This window comes from Rhinolophus ferrumequinum, chromosome 12 (genome assembly GCF_004115265.2).
Source record: "Rhinolophus ferrumequinum isolate MPI-CBG mRhiFer1 chromosome 12, mRhiFer1_v1.p, whole genome shotgun sequence".
In the NCBI taxonomy this organism is placed as follows: domain Eukaryota; kingdom Metazoa; phylum Chordata; class Mammalia; order Chiroptera; family Rhinolophidae; genus Rhinolophus; species Rhinolophus ferrumequinum.
In genome coordinates, this window is record NC_046295.1 from 68,348,729 (window position 1) to 68,369,141 (window position 20,413).

Here is a 20,413-nt window from a genome sequence, read left to right on the forward strand (position 1 = left end):
AAGGATGACAGAATGCAGTGTGGCATAGTGTGCCCACAAGCCATCTCTGCCCCTTACCATGCCAGCGCGCATGCTAGAGTTTTATCCTGACTCTGCCACTTTCTAGCTGTGTGACCTTGGACAGGCTATTTAAGCCCTCTTTGCTTTGATCTCCTGCTCTGTAGAGTGGGGGCACAATTAGTACCTAATGAAGGGGTTACTGTAAGGTGTAAAGGACATGATTCGTGGAAAGTTCCAGAACAGTGGGGATCACTAAGTAGAGGCCAGCTGTTAGCAGTCAGCACTGGTTTTCTAGCCAACCCTTCCCTCCACTTTCCACTCAGGGTTAATTACAAATGACTAAAATAACCTATGGGACAGCAGAGGGGCTCTTAGGGACTCAGTAAAAGTCCTTCCCTCCCCTTCCTCTCAGCAAAGGTCCAGTTCACCCTGAGACAGTCTGCTCTGTGATCCTCCTACACAACAGTAAGCTTCACCCTACGGCCCCATGTCACAGAGACAGTGGCCCCTCCCGACCTGTCACTGTGGGCCACTGCTGGTACCTGGTGCCATTTCTCTTCCCTTCTTCCACCTGAGGTCCTGAACTGAAGTAGGAGAGTGAAGACAAGCCTTTCTTCCACATCACTTCACCAAAAGAATCCTAGCTCAGAGGAACGATGAGCACTGACTTTTTTTTTTTTAAATTAAAGTTTATTGGGGTGACAATTGTTAGTAAAGTTACAAAGGTTTCAGGTATACAATTCTGTAATACATTATCTATATCTCACATTGTGTGTTCACCACCCAGAGTCAGTTCTCCTTCCATCACCATATATTTGATCCCCCTTACCCTCATCTCCCACCCCCCAACCCCCTTACCCTCTGGTTACCCGTAAACTATTGTCTGTGTCTATGAGTTTTTGTTCCTTCATTTGTTTGTCTTGTTCTTTTGTGGTTTTCAGTTTTATATACCTCATATCAGTGAAATCATATGGTTCTCTACTTTTTCTGCCTGACTTATTTCACTTAACATTATAATTTCAAAATCCATCCATGTTGTCACAAATGGCACTATTTCATCTTTTCTTACGGCAGAATAGTATTCCATTGTGTATATACACCACAACTTCTTTATTCATTCATCTATCGAAGGACATTTTGGTTGTTTCCACGTCTTGGCCACCGTAAACAAAGCTGCAATGAACATTGGAGCACACGTGTCTTTATGGATAAATGTTTTCAGATTTTTTGGGTAGATACCTAGGAGAGGGATTGCTGGGTCATATGGTAATTCTATTCGTAATTTTTTGAGGAACCTCCACACTGCCTTCCATAACAGCTGCACCAGTCTGCATTCCCACCAACAGTGTATTAGTGTTCCTTTTTCTCCACAGCCTCTCCAATACTTGTTACTATTTGTCTTGTTGATGATAGCCATTCTGACTGGGGTGAGGTGATATCTCATTGTGGTTTTTATTTGCATTTCTCTGATGGTTAGTGATGTCGAGCATTTTTTCATATGTCTATTTGCCATTTGTATGTCCTCTTTGGAGAAATGTCTTTTAAGGTCCTCTGCCCATTTTCCAACTGGGTTGTTTGTTTTTTTCTTGTTGAGTTGTATGAGTTCCCTGTATATTTTGGATATCAGCCTCTTATCGGAGGCACTGTTTGCAAAAATCTTCTCCCATTCAGTTGGTTGCCACTTTATTTTGTCGATGGTTTCTTTTGCAGTGCAGAAGCTTTTAAGTTTCATATAATCCCATTCATTTATTTTAGCTTTTACTTCCTTTGCCTTTGAGGTCAAATTCATAAAATGCTCTTTGAACCCAAGGTCCATAAGTTTAGTACCTATGTTTTCTTCTATGCAGTTTATTGTTTCAGGTCTTATGCTTAGGTCTTGATCCATTTTGAATTAATTTTGGTACATGGTGACAGATAGCAGTCCAGTTTCATTCTTTTGCACGTGGCTTTCCAATTCTCCCAGAACCATTTATTGAAAAGGCTGTCTTTTCTCCATTGTATGTTTTTTGCTTCTTTGTCAAAAATTATCTGTCCGTATTTATGTGGCTTTATTTCTGGGTTCTCAATTCTATTCCATTGGTCTGTGTGTCTGTTTCTCTGCAAGTACCATGCTGTTTTGATTATTGTAGCCCTGTAGTACAAGCTAAAGTCAGGAGGTGTGATACCTCCAACATTGTTCTTTTTTCTTAGGATTGTTTTGGCTATTTGGGGTCTTTTGTGGTTCCATACAAATCTCATGATTTTTTTCTTCTATTTCTTTAAAAAACGCCCTTGGGATTTTGATGGGGATTGCATTAAATCTGAATATTGCTTTGGGTAATATGGCCATTTTAACTATATTGATTCTTCCAATCCATGAGCACAGAATGTCTTTCCATTTCTTTGTGTCTTCTTCAATTTCTTTTAAAAATGTCTTATAGTTTTCAGCATATAGGTCTTTCACATCCTTGGTTAAGTTTATTCCTAGGTATTTTATTCTATTTTTTGCTGCAATTGCAAAAGGAATTGTTTGTTTGTTTGTTTTTATTTCTTTTTCTGAGATTTCATTGTTAGTATATAGGAATGCAATGGACTTTTGTACATTGATTTTGTAGCTGGCAACTTTGCTACATTCGTTTATTGTTGCTAATAACTTTTTGATGGAGTCTTTATGGTTTTCTATATATAGCATCATGTTATCTGCAAAGAGTGACAATTTAACTTCTTCATTCCCAATTTGGATGCCTTTTATTTATTTCTCTTGCCTGATTGCCCTGGGGAGGACTTCCAACACTATGTTGAAAAGCAGAGGTGATAGGGGACAGCCCTGTCACTTTCCTGAACATACAGCAAAAGGCTTCAGTTTTTACCGTTAATTATGGTATTAGCTGAGGGTTTGTCACATATGGCCTTTATTATGTTATTTTCCTTCTATACCTATTTATTTTATTAAATGTTTTAATCATAAATGGATGTTGTATTTTGTCAAACACTTTTGACAATTGATATAACCAATTGATATAATCATATGATTTTTGTTCTGTATTTTGTTTATGTGATATATCACACTGATGGATTTGTGTATGTTGAACCATCCTTGTGCCCCTGAGATGAACCCCACTTGGTCGTGATGAATAATCTATTTAATGCATTGTTGCGTTTGATTTCCTAGAATTTTGTTTAGGATTTTTGCATTTGTATTCATCAGAGATATTGGTCTGTAGTTTTCTTTTTTTGTGTTATTCTTACCAGGTTTTGGTATCAGGGTAATGTTGGCCTCATAAAATGAGTTAGGGAGTATTGTCGCTTCTTCAATTTTTTGGAACAGTTTGAGTAGGACAAGTATTAGATCCTCTATGAAGGTTCAGTAGAATTCACTAGTGAAGCCATCTGGTCCTGGACTTTTGCTTTTGGGAAAGTTTCGGATGACTGATTCAATTCCCTTACTAGTGATCGGTCTATTTAGATTTTCCAGTTCTTTGTGATTCAGCCTAGCAAGGCTATTTGTTTCTAAGAACTAGGTTATTGAATTTGGTGGCATATAGTCCTTCACAGTATTCTTGGATGATCCTCTGTATTTCTGTGGCATCCGTGATAACTTCCCCTCTTTCATTTCTGATTTTGTTTAAATGCGTCTTTTCTCTTTTTATCTTAGTGAGTCTTGCCAAGGTTTGTCAATTTTGTTAATCTTTTCAAAGAACCAGCTCTTTGTCACATTAATTTTTTCTATTGTCTTTTCGTTCTCTATTTCATTTAGTTCTGCTCTGATTTTGGTTATTTTCTTTCTTCTGCTGACCTTGGGTTTCATTTGTTCTTCTTTTTCTAGTTCTTTAAGGTGTAACGTGAGATTATTTATCTGGGATTTTTCTTGTTTCTTCAGATAAGCCTACAGTGATACAAACTTTCCTCTTAAAACTGCATCCCAAAAATATTGGTAGGATGTATTTTCAATCTCATTTGTTTCCATGTATCTTTGGATCTCTCCTCTTACTTCGTCTTTGACCCGGTCGTTCTTTAAAAGTATGTTGTTTAATCTTCAGGTATTTGTGTTTTTTTTCCTGCTTTCTTTTTGCAGTTGATATCCAATTTCAAAGCCTTGTGATGAGAGAATATCCTTGGTATGATTTCAATCTTCTTAAATTTGCTGAGGCTAGGTTTATGTCCCAATATATGGTCTATCCTTGAGAATGTTCCATGTACACTAGAAAAAAATGTATAGTCTGATGTTCTAGGATGAAGTGCTCTATAAATGTCAATTATGTCCATTTCATCTAATGTGTCATTTAGGGCCGCTATTTCTTTATTTATTTTCTGTTTGGATGATCTATCCATAGCTGTCAATGATGTATTTAGGTCCCCTACTATAATTGCATTTTGGTCAATTTCTCACTTGAATTCTGTTAGCACTTGCTTGGTATATTTCAGTGCTCCCTGATTGGGGGCATAAATATTGATGACTGTTATGTCTTCTTGTTGTATATCATTATGAAATGTCCATCTTTGTCTCTTGTTATCTTTTTTATCCTGAAGTCTGTTTCATCCGATATCATTATGTCTACACCAGATATTCTCCAGATACCATTTGCTTGGAGTGTCATTTCCACCCTTTCACTTTGAGTCTATGTTTGTCCTTGTAGCTGAGATGTGTCTCTTGGAGACAGCATATGGTTGGGTTTAGGTTTTTGATCCAATCTGCTACTCTGTGCCTTTTTATTGGTGAGTTCAGTCCATTTACATTTAGGGTGATTATTGATATGTGAGGATTAACTGTCATTCTATCTTTAGTTTTCTGGTAAGGCTGTGTCTCCATTGTTTCTTTGCCTTTTTGTTATTGTCTATTATTTCTGTGTGGTGGCATTCTATGAAGTTTCCCTCTGTTTCTTCTTTTATTACAGTATACATTTCAGTTCTGGATTTTTTTTGAGTGGTTACCCTTAAGTTTATGTAAAAGAAAGTTTGATATTTAGAGTATTCCATTTTCTTCAGCACGCTTACTTTCTTTATTCCCATATTCCGGTTCAGGCCTTTACTCTCCCCCTTTTTATGTTTTGGTTGCCACAAATTGTCCCTGTTGATGGTAGTTGAATAGCCTCCTTTAGTATTTCTTGTAGTGCAGGTCATGTATTAGAAAATTCCCTCAGCTTCTGTATGTCTGGAAATGTCTTTATTCCTCCTTCATATCTAAAGGATATCTTTGCTGCATATATTATTCTTGGCTCAAAATTTCTCTCTTTCAATAGTTTGAATATTTGGTTCTACTCCCTCCTGGCTTGTAGAGTTTCTGCTGAAAAATCTGATGGTAATCTAATGGGCTTTCCTTTGTAGGTTACCGTCTTCTTTTCCCTGGCTGCCTTGAGGATTCTTTCTTTGTTGTTGATTTTAGACAGCTTCAATACAATGTGCCTTGGTGAAGGACTGTTGGGATTGAGGTAATTAGGTGTTCTACTTGCTTCTTGGATTCGAGGATCCAGTTCTGTCCACAAGTTTGGGAAGTTCTCATCAACAATTTGTTTGAATATATTCTCTGTTCCCTTCTCTCTTTCTTCTCCTTCTGGTATGTCCATTATTCTTATATTGCTCTTTCTGATGGAGTCAGAAAGTTCTTGTAGAGTTCTTTCATTTCTTTTAAGTCTCAAGTCTCTTTCTTCTTCCATCTGTGTAATTTCCAGGTTTCTATCTTCGATGTCACTGATTCTTTCCTCCATCTGGTCAACTCTACTACCTAAGCTGGCTGTTTCATTCTGCATTTCTTTTATTGAGTGTTAATCTCCAGAAATTCTATTTGGTTCTTTTTAAAAATTTCAATCTCTTTGATAAAACGCTTATTTTGTTCTTTGATTGTGTTTCTGAGTTCATTAAACTGCTCTCTGTATTTTCTTGAACCTCGTTGAGTTTTTTAAGAACTGCAATTTTGAATTCTCTGTCATTTAAGTCACATATTTCCATGTCTTTAAGTTCATTTTCTGGAGACTTTTCATTTTCTTCGTGAGCTGTCCTGTAACTTGGTTATTCATGGTCATTAATGATTTATTATTTCTCTTCCTAGACAGCCACATGAGTGGGTTCTGCAACAGGTTGATAGAAATGGGTATTTCTTTTCTTTTCCAGTAGGTGTTGATAGAATGTTTTATTTTCTCTCCAACTGCAGCCTTTTATTCTCTCTCACACTGTAGTATTATATTTTCTCTGCACTATTCTGGCTTCGCACACAAAGGGGGGATTCCCTGGAAGGCAGGCTTCCCCTCTGTGAACAGTTCGCCTGGGTCATAGGGTTCTGCCTCCGTGGGGGGATGTGGAGAGCTTCTAACTTCCAAAGCTCTTCCTGCACCAAATTCAGAGCCCGTGTGTTTCAGCAGCCCTGTATACTCCTGTAGGGATCTCCAGATAGGTTGGGACAGGGGCGGGGTGGGTTGTGAGAGGTGGCCCAGAGCAATGGTGGAGACCACCACCACAGCCAGTCCTGCTTCCACAGCTCCCTCCCCTTTGCCAGAACTAGTTGGGCTGCAAGTCTGTGTCTGCGGACCACAGTTCTCAGAACTGCAAATATTCTGTTCTTTTGATCTGACACTGCTACTGTTCTACTTCTAGCACCGGGCAGGTGGTGGTGGGGACAGCTCTGGGAGGGAAGAGAGGGAGCGGCTAGTCTCAGTGACTAAGGCTTCCGTTCTCTGCTCGGCAGTGAAGGCTTAAACCACCGTTTTCAGCCTTCTTCCCTCAGTCTTTGCTCCAAGGTCTCTGCCATGAGCATGGTTTAGCCAAGCTATATGCTGTGCCCTCAGCCCTATTGGCCAAGTGGAGCCCAGCAGTCTGAGTTCTTCCCTCTCCCGCAGCTGCGGTAGTTCCGGGATGCAGCGAGCTCGGAGCACTGAGCTACGTCTGCATCCTGCATCCATGCGTCCCCATCTCTGCACTTCTCCCTTCCCTTCTCTCCTGCTCGCACAGTTTGCCCACCTTTAGATAATTTCAGTAGTGGGCCTCTTAGTCCTGCCTGTCTGCTGTGCAGGGAGTCCTTTGTGGAGTTATAGTTGTTCAATTTGTTGTAAATTCCAGGGGAGATTTCAAGAGGCTCACCTCATGCTGCCATTTTTATGTCATCATCGAAAACTGACTTTTCTTTCACAAAGAAAAGAATCGGTACCAATGTGAATTAGAAAAAAAAAAAATCAAAAGAGAAAGTGGCACACATAAAATGATGGCAAGTATATACATAAAGACCAGAAGGGGCCATGATAATATCCGAATAGTCACTGTGATACAGCAAAGGGTCGCTTGTGCAGATCGGTGCACATACTGAATGTATGTGTAGCCTTCCGCCCCTGAGAGCATAAGACACATTTTAAAAATGAATAAATATGGCAGTACTTACCAAAGTCACACATGTGCAATGTGCACCCTTTGATGCAGGGATTATGCTTTTGGGCATCTGTCTTACAGAAATAGTCTAACACTTTGCAAGCTTTATATGCACGTGTGTGTGAGTGTGTGAGTGTGTGTGTGTGTGTGTGTGTGTATGTGTGTGTGTGAGAGAGAGAGAGACAGAGAGAGAGAGAGAGAGAGAGAGAACCAACAAGGGGTGGTAAAGTAAATGTTTGTGCATTTCATGCGTTTATACCCTGGGATCCTACACAGCTTTACAAAGAATAAGATATGTGTGTGGGACTGATATGGAAAGATGATTTTCATACATTGTTGGTAGACTGTCAAATTGCTGCAGAATGACATGTGGCTGAGATAGCCCCACTACTGCATATATGGGTTCAAATTTATATATATGTATATATATATATATATATATATACACACACACACACATATACACACATATATACACACACACATATATATACTTTATATATATATTTATATTTATATATATACATTTATATATGTATATATATATAATATCTATCACATACACATACATTCCTTATATGTATACATTGGAAAATGCTAGGAGAATATAGATCAAACTATTACAAAGGATGAGCCTCTCAGTCCTGTCACTGAGATATGATGGAGAGACAAAGGTTGGACTTTTAGTTATTACTTTCAAAACTCAGACTTCCTTCCTTCCTCCCTCCCTCCCTCCTCCGTCCCTCTTCCATCCTTCCCTTCCTCTCCCTCCGTTCATCCCTCTTTCTCTCCCTCCCTCACTTTCTTTCTCCAGCCCTCCCTCCCTTCCTTCTATTACAAAGAGCATGCATTTATTTCACAATAATAAAACAAAATTAAGAACACCCAATATCCATCCAGTCGTCCCCTACTCTATGCCTTGATAAAGTGATAAAGGTGTTACTTTAAATTCCTTGAGTTTCCATGCATAATAGTCAGGGAAGAGAAACATACATTTAAAGAGGATAAGAAAAAATGGAATTACAATGTATCGGGTTTCTGCTGTGTACGAACACAGTGCTGAGCACTCACATACTGATATGATTCAATTCTCCTTTTCTCAGGTGATATCAGGGGTGATATTCACAATACCCGAGAACTTCTAAAGCACAGGAACCAACTAGAAAGACAGGATGACAGCCATAATACTGGAGTAGCATTCTAAAGCCACCCTATTCCTGGACAGTGGGGACTTCAGAAGGGTCCTTGGGGAGGGCCTGGGACTGCCAGGCAGCGGGGACTGGATGGGGGTGGGCTCAACGCTGCGAGCTATTTACCAACTGGCGCAGAAGTACTTTAATATGTAACAAAGGGTCCAGCCACACAGGTGCATATCATCTGGATGTCAAACCTGCTTAGTATAATGCTCTTAGAATCTGAGAACCCAAACAGTTGTCCCTTGGTAATAAAATTTTCTCCCTCTGCTCTCCAGATTAGCCCTATACTATTTGCAGGTCCAAGCTGACAAGCAGGCAGACAGAGCTCGCATGTGATGGAGACTGAATTGATAGGAAAATGCTAAGTGTGAAATATACAGGTGGGATTAGCCCTTGGCAAGGCAATTCCTAAGGGCTTTGGGACTGGTTACCTTTGTATGGACTGTCCAGCCTCTGACTACCTGCCACTCTTGACAAAAAGCTTGGGTATGCCCAGGTCACCACATAAAAGAGAGTCTCATGGCTCTCTTGCAAAGGCCACCTGAAGCAACAAAACACAAGTTTGGTCTGAGCTGCTGCTGTTAGATCTTCTGCAGTCTGCCAGCAGAGCTGTTCCACTTTTGTCCAGGCAACGAGGGCCAGGTGCTCAGGGACAGCTGCTAGCACCCACCCCGCATGGTTAGGGTCACCAGTATCCTGCCTGGAGTCAGAAAAAGTGTGCCCTCTCCTTTCATCTTGCCTCAGCTTCTTCCTCTCCTGCCCCTACTGGATCTAAGGGTACTTGAGATACAGCATTAAATTAAGTGCTTTGTTTTATTTTAACTGTACTTTGCTTTAACGCCTACTCAGAGGAACAGTAGAAAACATAACTGTGCTCAGATGAAAACAGGTAAGATGAAGGCATGGACGGGCAGGGCGGCTAAGAGTTGTGCCCAAGGCCATGCAGCCAGTGAACTGAAAACTACGGTTCAAGTCAGATCTGCTCACCTCCACTCCACCAGCCTGCCTTGCAAGGAGGCTTGTGTCTTATTTCTCGTACACCCACCACTTATTTCTCTTTGGATTTCTTTTCTGTGCTTCTCAATGCTAGAGTTGAGATTTCAGAAAATAAGGGCCTGACTTTGTTATTGTTTGAATAGAGCTCTGCTTGAAAGAAAACACGATGGACAGAGTCATCTTTAAGCCATGATGTGGAGGTAGGTCTGAAAGCATGCCGACTCTAGAGAACCCCATGGGGGCGAGAAGGCCAAGAGCTCCTGCCCCTACTTCTCGGGAGTTTGTCTAGTGTACACTCTGGATCCAGCACAATTCTCCTCCTGTGCCATCTCCATCATAGAAGAGTCAGGTACCTAGCCCCCTTCCACCATGAGAAGAACTCAGAGAGACTTTGCAGGCAGCTAAAAGGTACAGCAGCTGAAATGGCAAGACTGCGTGTTCTCTTTAAGGAGTATAGGACCTGGACAGGCCCAGTTCCCAAAGAAACAGGCCATCACCACAAAGCTACGTGGGCACAACAGCTATCTGCAGCTTTCTTCTAGCCAGGAGTCTGGGTCTTGGTGTTAAGGATCAGGCACTTACGTACCTCAGCTCAGCCACGTCCTTTGCTGTGTGGCAAAGATCTAGGACTATTCCAGCTTCAACTTGGGTTTCCTAACCCCTACTGCCACTTTTCTCTTGGGAGGATTATTGCGATATTACTGCCGTCCTCACCTCTGTCCTGGGGTCTATCATAGCATCTGGCACAATGTCACAACTTTGAAGACTGATGGCATGAATAACAATATCAGAAATGTGTATTGAAAATTTTCTAAGTACCAGGCACTTTATGGGAGTCATGCCGTTTAAGTTTCCTAACCACGGCGCAAGGTAGAACACTAGTATCCTGTCCCTTTAATGGGAGAGACGCGTACGCCATGTCCATGGTCACAGAGATAATAAACATACTTTCTGTATCATTATGCCTCCTGAATGCAGACTCTATCACCATATTGCACTGCCTTCCAGTCGGGGAAGGACAGGTGGAGGTTGGGAGGGAGAGGGGGAGGGCGGAAGGAAGGGAAGGAAGAAAAAAAGATCAAATAAGATAATTGGCAGTGACCTGACTTCCCCACCTGCTTCTCCACTCTGAGGATGCTTGCTATTCTCCATCTGGAGCTTGGTGGAGGCAAGGGGCGGGTGGAGGGTGAGGGGGTGGATCATAAAAAGATGCGTTTGAGAGGAAAGCCCTTAGGGGAAGAGGGGAAGAATGTAGAGCCTAGAGGCCCCGGGCTGGACCAAGCAATCAGGGTTCCTCCCCGCTCACAAAGCAGAGCGGGTCAGCGTCAGAAGTGGGGTGTCCAGGCCAAACCTTTACTCCAACGTAACCATCAGCATCAGAACAACAGTGTAGAGAAAAAGCAGAAAGGTCCCTCTGTGGCATTCATCCAAAGGAAAACAGCCAAACTGCATCTATAAACAAGCTGGAATCACGGACACTTAATATAAACACAAATATAGACACAAATATAAACAACACATCTTGCGCATAGGCCCAAATTATCAGCGGTCCTCCAACAGAACAAAGGGAACACATCTTTGCAATAGCATATGTGAAAAAGAGTGAGAGGTTTTCGTCATCAAAAATTCCACTAGGAGCCAGTAATAGCTGGGAAAATAGAAATGTGACCTCAAGCCACATCAACAGAAGCAGAGTAGCTGACAGAAGGGAGGTGGAAGTCCCATTTAGCTCAGTACGGGAGCATCCCCGCCTTGAGGAAGAAGAGTGTCAGTTCCCGTGTTACACTCCAGGAAATGAAAAATTAGAATCTCTACCTGGAGGACACGGACCACACGGTAAAAGGTCTGAAACAGTAAAAGGCCCGTGAGACTAGCAGAAGAAACAGGGATTGTGTATTTTAGGTTGATTTCTAAAATCTTACAGGGTGCTATTTTTTCTGTTGTCAAATTTCCCAAGAGTTGCCTTGGAGAAGGAAGATCAGGTTGATTTTCTTTGTGGCCAGGGAAGGCTAGGGAGACCAATTTCAACTCGATATAAGGAAAAACCTTCTAATCGTAGTATCTGGAAATGAGATGAGCTCTCTGTTCGGTAGTGAGAAGGCCATCAAGGGAGGTAATTAAGACACGGGAGAAATGTTGAACTCCGTAACTTCTGATGCTTCTCAAAACTCCAATTCTAATAGTATCAGCACTCTTTTATTTTATTTTATTTTTCTTCTCCCATCACTATTAAAGAATCAGAGAAGATCAACTTTGATAACCCAACAGAGAGGTCGGCCATAATCCACGATGGCTTAGCCCAGAAGACACGGTCAGTGTCCGCCCAGCTGCTGTGCCTCTTCCCTGCTCCCCCAAATGCCCCCGTGGAAGGTGGGATGAAACAAGGAGGACTCACCTTTCTTCTCAAAGTCCCCTTTCTCTTCCCCTGGCCTTCCCAGGCTGTCCAGGGTGTGGGTCACCTGGCTGCCGAACTCGTCCTCACGGGTGACGTGATTGGAGCGCCGGGGTGGGTCCTCGTCCTCTTCATAATCGTAGTCATCCAGGATGGGCGTCTCCCGAATAGGCACGCCGATGACAGAATTGTGGGCCTGCAGCCGGGAGGAGCGGAAGCTTTCCCGGGCCTGGGGGCCCAGCAGCACGGATGGGATGTAGTGGATTTCATGCGTGGCTTCTGTGCTCGCGCTCTTCTGGGGGATGCGACGACGCTTCTGCCAGCGCCGCTGGGCGAACAGCGCCACGGTGAACACCAGCAGTAGCAGCAGCAGAGCGATGAGACCACCCTGGAGCAGGAGGGAAGAAGGACAAGCACGTGGGCCGCTGTTCTTCTAGCCAGAGTGCTGGAGGGGATTTTCCTGGTCACCACACTCAGCCCACAATCCCTGGGTTTGGTTCCCAAAGCCTCGAGAGCCACCAGCCACGACTTTGAAGCCGGAGAGACACTGTTTCCCAACCTGTCTTTCTCACCAACATGCTGTGTGACCTTGGGAAAACAGCTTGACTTCTCTGAGCCTTGCTTTTCATATCTATCAATATAGAGATGAGTAAGAAAGCCTGCCTTTCCTTCTTTATAAGGAGCAAATGAGATGGATAATGTTCATGCCAGAGCAATGCAGACTGCTAAACGTTGGGAAGCGTCAGGGCTGTGGCTTCACACAAGTGAATGTCTGAGCCCTGACTCTGCCTCCCACCAGCTGAATGGCCCCAGGACATTTATTCATACTCTCTCAGCCTTGCTTTCTCATTTCTAGACTGAGTCCACTGAGGGCTCAATAGACAGCCTTTCTTCCACCCTGCTGCAAATGTCAGAGTGTTATTCTGTCAAACATAATTTCTGCATAGTTTTTATTTCCTTCATTATCAGAAACGCGATCTTTTAAGGTTTGATTCCCAACTAGGGGCCTGGGACAACGTAGATACTCCATAAATATTCCTTGAATGAAAGAAAAAAAAAAGTACCTTTCTAGGGCTCCTTCAAACAGAGGTTTAAGGCAAACAAAAGTTTCTTTTTCTTTACTACATCCAACTGGTACATACGTGATTTACTCTGCGTATCATATATTAAATTGGAACACACTAAAGGGTTCATGAACGTTTCTTATGTGATGCACGAGATTCATGAAATACCCCGCTCTCCGGGCGCCCTAAGGGCAGGGGTGTTTTCAAAACATGACGACACTCCCCATAGCACTTGTTCAGGGCTTAAGGTGGCAGGTTTGCATTCTCTTGGCCTCCCCTCACTTGCTCTGTGCCAGAAACATCTCTGAAGAACAGGGACAGGCCCTCTCAGTCAGCTTGCTTTTCTTCATTATATATTGCGCTTTATGTCTGGGAGGTTGGAGGCCACTTTGTGGAGTCCCTGAATCGTCCTGAGAAGCCAGAGTAGCGAGGATTGCCCTGGTTGTGTGGGGGAGAGGACACGAAGAAATGAAGACTCGGTCTCAGATGGTGAGTAGCAGAGCGAGATCGGTGCCGTGTGTGTGTGTGTGTGTGTGTGTGTGTGTGTGTGTGTGTGTTTGGTTTGGTTTTTGAGCTCTGAAGCCTATATTCTTTCAACCACACCCGTGTGGCCGATTGATCTTCCTTGATCTTCCTGGACTATGGTCTCATTGAAGGCAGGAACCATTTCTGATAACTAAATGCATGACACCTAACAGAGATGACAGTTGTTAACCCTGAATACATCACGTTGGGGTGGGGGGAAGGTGACTGTGATTAAAAAGACCTGTTTAAGCCAAGAAGAACATTATTCACTAAAATAGCTCAGCCATCCTGCGAACTGCATTGGAAATCTATAATGTTCTTTTTGCAAGGCTCTCAGATCACTAAACTAGAATCCATCACCTCCAGAGAGGGTGGGAGTGTCTGAGTAAGGGGCCTAAGACGTGGCCAGGTGGCGGGGATGGCTGAGAGCCCTGCCTCGGGTGATGAGTTACTGTGGGATCCCCGGGAAGGTTTCTCTGAATGTCAGAAGTTAAAAACAAATACACAAACCGAACAAAGCTATACGTATGCGTATTTACATATACATATATATATGGTGTGTGCGTGTGTGCGTGTGTGTATACGTGTCATCTGACAAATATATGTAAAGTGGGTGTGTGTGTGTGCGTGTGTGCGCGTGTGTGTGTGTTTGCAGTTCATCACTTCTGGAGCCCTAGGAAAACAAGAACACATCCATTTACTCTCCACAGAACAAGAACGTACAATAATGATTTTTCTGTGTCTACAAATCATGTGTGACATGGTATTACTTGTCGTTTTTCTGCCTCAGACGTGAGAAAGGAAGGAGACCGGGGAGGACTCTGGAGGAATCAGAAGGAAAAGATAATAGGAAAGGAGAGAGAAGAGAAAAAGGAGGCAGGAAGAAGAACACTAATATTTGGCAAAAACAATAGCAGGGTTTCTCCTTACTACTTTTACTTAATGTTGTTTTATTTCATTTTAAGGATTTAAAGACAATCATACTTGAAAGGGATTATAGTTTCCATTCTATAAATGAAATATGGGACAGTGGTTCAGAGAGGTTAAGTAAGTGCTTGAAGTCACACAGGTTTTGCTCCCAGGTCCAACTGATACAAAAGGCCAGGATGTGGTAAAGCAGCAATTTGAACCCAGCTCTTCATTGACCAACCATTGGCTAGTTTGCAGCACAGTGGTTCTCAGAGACCATAGGGAGGGAGAAGAACAAACAGGCAAGACAGGGAGGGTACATGGAGAGAGAGAGGATCCAGAGAAGGAAAGAGGGAAACATTATTTTCAAATCGAGGATTCAATGGACACATCTTTGGGCGGCTTGTTCAGAAAAGCTTTTGATTTTGGTCCACTGATGCCCTTGGGGAAATTTTGTTCAACTCGTCCCTCTGTCTTCTCATCTTTAGGGGTTTGACTTGCGGTGAAGGTTAGGCCCAGCCTCTCCAGAGCCCTTCACCCCCAGCCCCTTCTGTCCACGCCGATTATGGGTGTTTGACCCTGTGGTCAAATCCCAGGATTAACACTGACCTGGGGAAGACGAGGCCTAACCAAACCATCCACCTGCCACCATGGCCCCTCCCTGTCCTCATTGCACCCTACCACCCTTCCTGGTCACTCCTGCAGCCCTGGATCAGCTTATAAGTCCACACGGGATGCTCCTGAAGGCAGAAAGCCTCATCCTTTGCCTGCAGAGCCCTCCAGCAGTATCTGCTGTCGTGGCTACAAGCTGGCCTCAGAGTGACATGGTTTTAGTCCAGTCCAGGTCCTATTACTTAGAGCCTGTGTGACCTTGACTAGGTCACTTTACCTTTCAGAGTCTTTGTTTTGTCATTGGTTCAATGAAGGCAGTATTCACAGTGCCACCTGAATGGGTCATTGTGACGCGAAGTAAAATGTGTGGGGAGTATTTAGGGCGGTGTGGGGCACCTGGTAACTGCTCACGGATTGTCAGCTATTGCTATTGTCAACAGCATACAGCAAGGGTGTGCTGAATGCTGAATGAGTAAATACAGGAATGAATGGACGCATGACTTGACCTTTTGCTCCGGGATGCCTATTCTGCAAACCTTGTCTTGGGTCCCCAAATCCTTCTCAGTCTGGACAAACGCTTATTACATGCTCTGTCATTTACCTGTACGACTGTGCAAGTCAGGCATCACGGTCACATGTTAAGGGAGGAAACTGAGGCCCAGAGACAGGAAGTCCATTACTGAGATCCAAGCTATGAGGTCAGTTCAGAACCGCGTCACAGTTCTGCTCGAGGTAGGAAGGGACAGGGCCACCTAAGGCCTCATTAGCCCCTGCCCGGCCCCGCTTCTGCCTCCACAGATGACTTCCAGGAACACATTTCCCAACAGGAAGAACTTCCAGAAGGAGGTGCAGAGGGACCCTGCCCTGTCCCCTCCCCTACCCCACTTTGGCAGAGGCTAAGCTCGATGGTCCCAGTGGCTTAAGGATCTGCCGACTCATGTAACGTGAGGCGGGGTCTGTGGCCCCGCCCTCCCGTGTGGGCACAGGCTCCTCCTCCTCACTGCCCAGCCTGTCCTGGCCTCAACCCCGCCAACCTCACTTGACCACGAACCACGTGGCTTCCGTTACAGATAGGCACTTCAGTGTGCAAACTTGGCCAAAGGAGAATTCCGGTATTCAAAGGCCCACAGTGATCCTGACCTCCTGATACAGATGTCCCCACGTGGGCTCCTACACGGGCTTTGCCCAAGACATAGGAGCAGCTGGGGAACTGCTGCAATCACCACCGACCAGCCCTGTGCTCCTGACCCTAAAAACAGAAGACCCTCAAAAAAGTAGAGCATGCAGGGAAAAGGTTCTGAATTCAAGTTTACTCACTGTGTGATCTCAAATTCCCCAGCTTCCTCTATGAACCTTCAGTTTACTCATCTGTAAATTGGACTTGGCCATAATTGGAATAGTATAGCGCCCGGTTAGGGGTAAAGACTGGGGGTCAGGAAGACTTCTTTAAAATCTCATGCTGGCACATATAAGCCAGGCGGTCTTGGACAATGGGCTGGATTGCGCTAAATCACTATTTTCTCATCCATAAAACTGGGTCAAAAACATCCTTAGAGAGGGAGGTTAGATGAGAGCTCCTGGAGGTGGAGTGCTGTGCTGAGCACCTGGCACATGGTAAATGGGAGCTAAACTCGCTTCTGTGCTACCTAACAGGGTTGATGGGCGGTCAGGTCTGAGCACTGCTGTGATGGCCCTTACAAGCCGAAGGGTGCCGTGCACAACAAGACAAGGAGCTGAAGAGAGCCATTTGGCCACCTCTGTCCTAGTGGGACACGTCACCCAAAGAAAGCAGATGGGTAACTGAGGATGAAGAAGAAACGGCAATCTGCATCCACCTGGATTGGTGTAGGCTGCTGTATCGCTCCACTCCTGCAGAGCTGCACCCCCACTTTTGTGCAGGCTTCCTTCCACCAGGGCTAGCAAACAGCAGGAGCTGCCGCTCGGAAGGTGAGCAGGACCAGAGTGTCCTGACCCTGAGTCCACATGCCAGAAGCAAACACAGGTCTTGGCAGTGGAGAAAATGCTTCAGGGCAAGCGGGCGCCAGAAGAGGGAGAAGGGGATGTTCAGAGAGGGGGGCAGGTTTTAGAAAGCAACTAAGGAGGAGGCCAGGGCTTCAGGGGTGGCAAGCTGAGGCTCTGCCAGCCTCAGGGATGACCCGATGCCAAATTCGATTTGGGCTGTGTTCACTCTAGGGAGGCCCAAAACAAACAAGGCTGGAGAAGTGGCAGCAAGGCCCAGAAATACAAATGCCCGTCTGTGAGTTAGGGGTCTGTTTTTGTGAACTCAAGAGGATCACAGATCTTGGGGTGAACAGTGCCACCTTCTCATCATTCTGAGGATTTTGCTAAGCTGCAGGCAGGAAGCAGGAAAGAGACAGGAGAAGAAATGTGTGTGTCCCCATCCCTTCTGGAACTTTCCGTACTAGAAGTCTCTCCAGAGCGGGATCAGCCCACTCGTCCTGTTGTCACTGACAGTGAGTCTCAGATGCCCCAGGAGCCAGACAAGGGCAGGGTGTGTGATGCCAGGGGCAGTGGGATGATGGGGAAACGCGGGTCTGGGGAACAGAAGCCGCATGGGTATCTGCCTGCTTCCCTGCTTCTGCTGGCTGCGCGTGACAAGCTGGCCATGACATTTTAGCTCCTTGGGCTGCAACAGCCTCACCTATACCATGTGCTGATTATTCCCAATGTGATGGGTTATGCTAAGGATTAAACAAGACAATAAAAGGCCTGGCACCACAAAGTCAACAAACACCAGCCCCATTACTTCAGCCACTCTATTCATCCCACTTAAACCAAATCCTAACACACTCTTACTTAAAACCCTTTCCTGGCTCCTCGCAACCCTCAGGATAATGCCTACACCCCTAGCCTGGCTTCCAAGGCCCTTCCTGACTAGGGGCCTGCTTCTCTCCCTGCCTCAGCTCCCACAATTCCCGCCTCACACGCTACCGCAGTACCACACAACGTGATCAGCGTCCCCACAGTGATCAGCATCCCCACAGTGTGACGCTCTGAGCTCCTCCATCCTGGCTGCGCCCTCAGCCCAGAGCGCGCGCGCGCTCTCTCTCTCTCTCTCTCTCTCTCTCTCTCTCTCTCTCTCTCTCTCTCTCTCTCTCTCCTTGTGGTGGTTTGGAAAATGACCCCGTAACATTCACGTCCACCCAGAACCTCAGAATGTGGTCTCTTTTGGAAATAGGGTCTTTGTGGTTGTCGCTGGTTAAAATGAGGTCCGCGTGGATTTTCCAATGACTACTGTCCTAATAATGAGAGGAAAGGACACAGAAACACACCCCCACACAGAAGGAGGTCACGGGACATGGAGACAGCGATTGGAGTGATGCATGTACAATCCAAGGGACACCAAGGACTGCTGGCGATCGTCAGGAGCGCCTGGGAGGCGGGGACCCTTTCTTCCTCAGAGCGTCCAGAATGAGCACACCTGGCTGACATCCTGACTTTGCAGTTCTGGTCTCCGGACCCGGGAGACAACCCTGGTCAGCTCTGACCTGGCATCCACAGGGCACTTGGTTCGACCCTGGTCAGCTCTGACCCGGCATCCACAGGGCAGCTGATCTAATCTTGCATGGCCCATCTTTGCTGTTCTACCTTTATCCCGCTGCTAGTACCTTCAGCTGATTTGCTTGCATACACAACATCAAACACTGAAAAATATATAAAGGTGAAAAATAAAAGCACCCACAAACTACCCCACAAGGAGAGACTTCAGATAAGTCAAACTTAAAACGGCATTCAGCCTGGACTCATTTTAATCTATTTTTCATGTTAAAATATTGAGGCATGGGAGAAGGCGCCAGAGAAAGGAAAGAAAGGGATAATGTGAGAAATGCTTTATTTGACAATGTGTCATTTGGAAACTGATTATTTCTGTCTCCGGCCTTTTTAATATTCCCTCACAACGGCCAAGCTGCAAGGGGATTTGGTATTCTAAGACTGGATTTATAATACTCTGTTCAGCAGTGATAAGAACATGGGCCTTTAATCCTCAGAGCTGTGAACATGCATATTCTCCCAAGTAATGTCCTTTTCTTCTCGTCACTTGTGTCTCGTCCTGACAGCCATCCCCAGGATAACCGAGGACTATTGATCCACTGGATGTCCCTTTGGCCATTTGCAAAGTGACAGAGCTAGTAAGGAAGGGGGCTGGATCTCCAACTTCTCTGGGAAGTCTCCTTTCAGGCCCCAGTCTATGTTTAAACTGGAGGGATTATTAGAAAATAATCCAAACCCTTGGTGTTACAGATAAGGAAACTGAGGTTCAGAGAGAAGTGACTTGACCAAGTTTACAGAACAACCCAAAATGGTATTGGAGGCAGACTATATAACCGATACCCCCCAAAAGCTGCTGAGAAATCCACCACCTTCCCTTTCTCTCCATCCTATGGCTGTCCTAAGTCCCAGTAACGGCTGCCTTGCATCCTGGTCATTTTGATACACTCTGGATGATCTCCCAGGCTCCGTTCCCGCCCCCACTATTCTCAATTCATCTTCCCTTCCATAACAGAGGCACAGCTGGAAGCAGAGCCTCTCCCCATTGACTAAGCCTGACAGTCCTGCAGTTTGACAGTTCCAGTTCTTCTCAATCAGGCTTCCACCTCTGTGGATAACCTAGTCTCAAAACACATGGCTTCAAAATACTTTTCTCAAAATGTGTGCGTCACCCCTCCATGCCACTAACCTTCCTGGGCACCAACTACAAAGTAGGCAGTGATAAATATCCAGCCCCATTGGCACTCACTCTGTACCAGCTGTCCTGAGGTTTTGCTCAAGCCACTTCCTCTGCCTCGAAGGCTCCCTCATTTTTATTCCTCACCCCCACATCTGCACGTCGAAATACCACCCAGATCTCACAGCTACTTCAATGCAATCTCCCAGGGAACGCTTCTGGGATGGATCTCTTCTCTCCAGTCTCAACCCTAAGGAACCTCTTTCTCCTCTGGACTCCCACAGTGGTTCATCTTAACCCTCACTGAAGAGGTGTTAGCATTTTCTACCTTGTAATAGAGTTAGAGATGCTCATTCGTTAGCTCCCCAACTGGTTAGATTATCACACCCATTGCACAGATGACAACATGGAGACCCAGAAGAGAAACTTGCTTGAGAATACACAATAAGGTGACCAATATATGGGATAAAGCCTTGCAGCTGGGGCAGTTTCCAGAAAATTGCAGGCTCGCTCTCTCACAGACTAGAAATGTCCACTGGATGCTGAGGGAGCTTCAGGAGAATGAAATAACACGGGTCCGATAACACAGCCATATTGCATAAGGCCTGACTCGTCTTCAGGCATTAAGGATCCAGAGAGGTTTTTTTTTTTTAAGCAATAGGGTGTCAAGATCGCATTGGGTGTGTATGTTGGTGAGACT

The 20,413-nt window shown here is 44.8% G+C and overlaps 1 protein-coding gene across 5 annotated transcripts in view; it reads right to left on the minus strand.

The window, feature by feature from the left end:
- Positions 1-20,413, minus strand: part of ASTN2 (astrotactin 2) — an 836,425-nt gene that overhangs the window by 641,855 nt on the left and 174,157 nt on the right. For all 5 annotated transcript variants that reach the window (XM_033122811.1, XM_033122810.1, XM_033122808.1 and 2 more), the window contains exon 3: positions 11,920-12,304. In XM_033122811.1, coding sequence (XP_032978702.1) covers positions 11,920-12,304 — 385 coding nt within the window. The remainder of the gene's footprint in view (positions 1-11,919; positions 12,305-20,413) is intronic.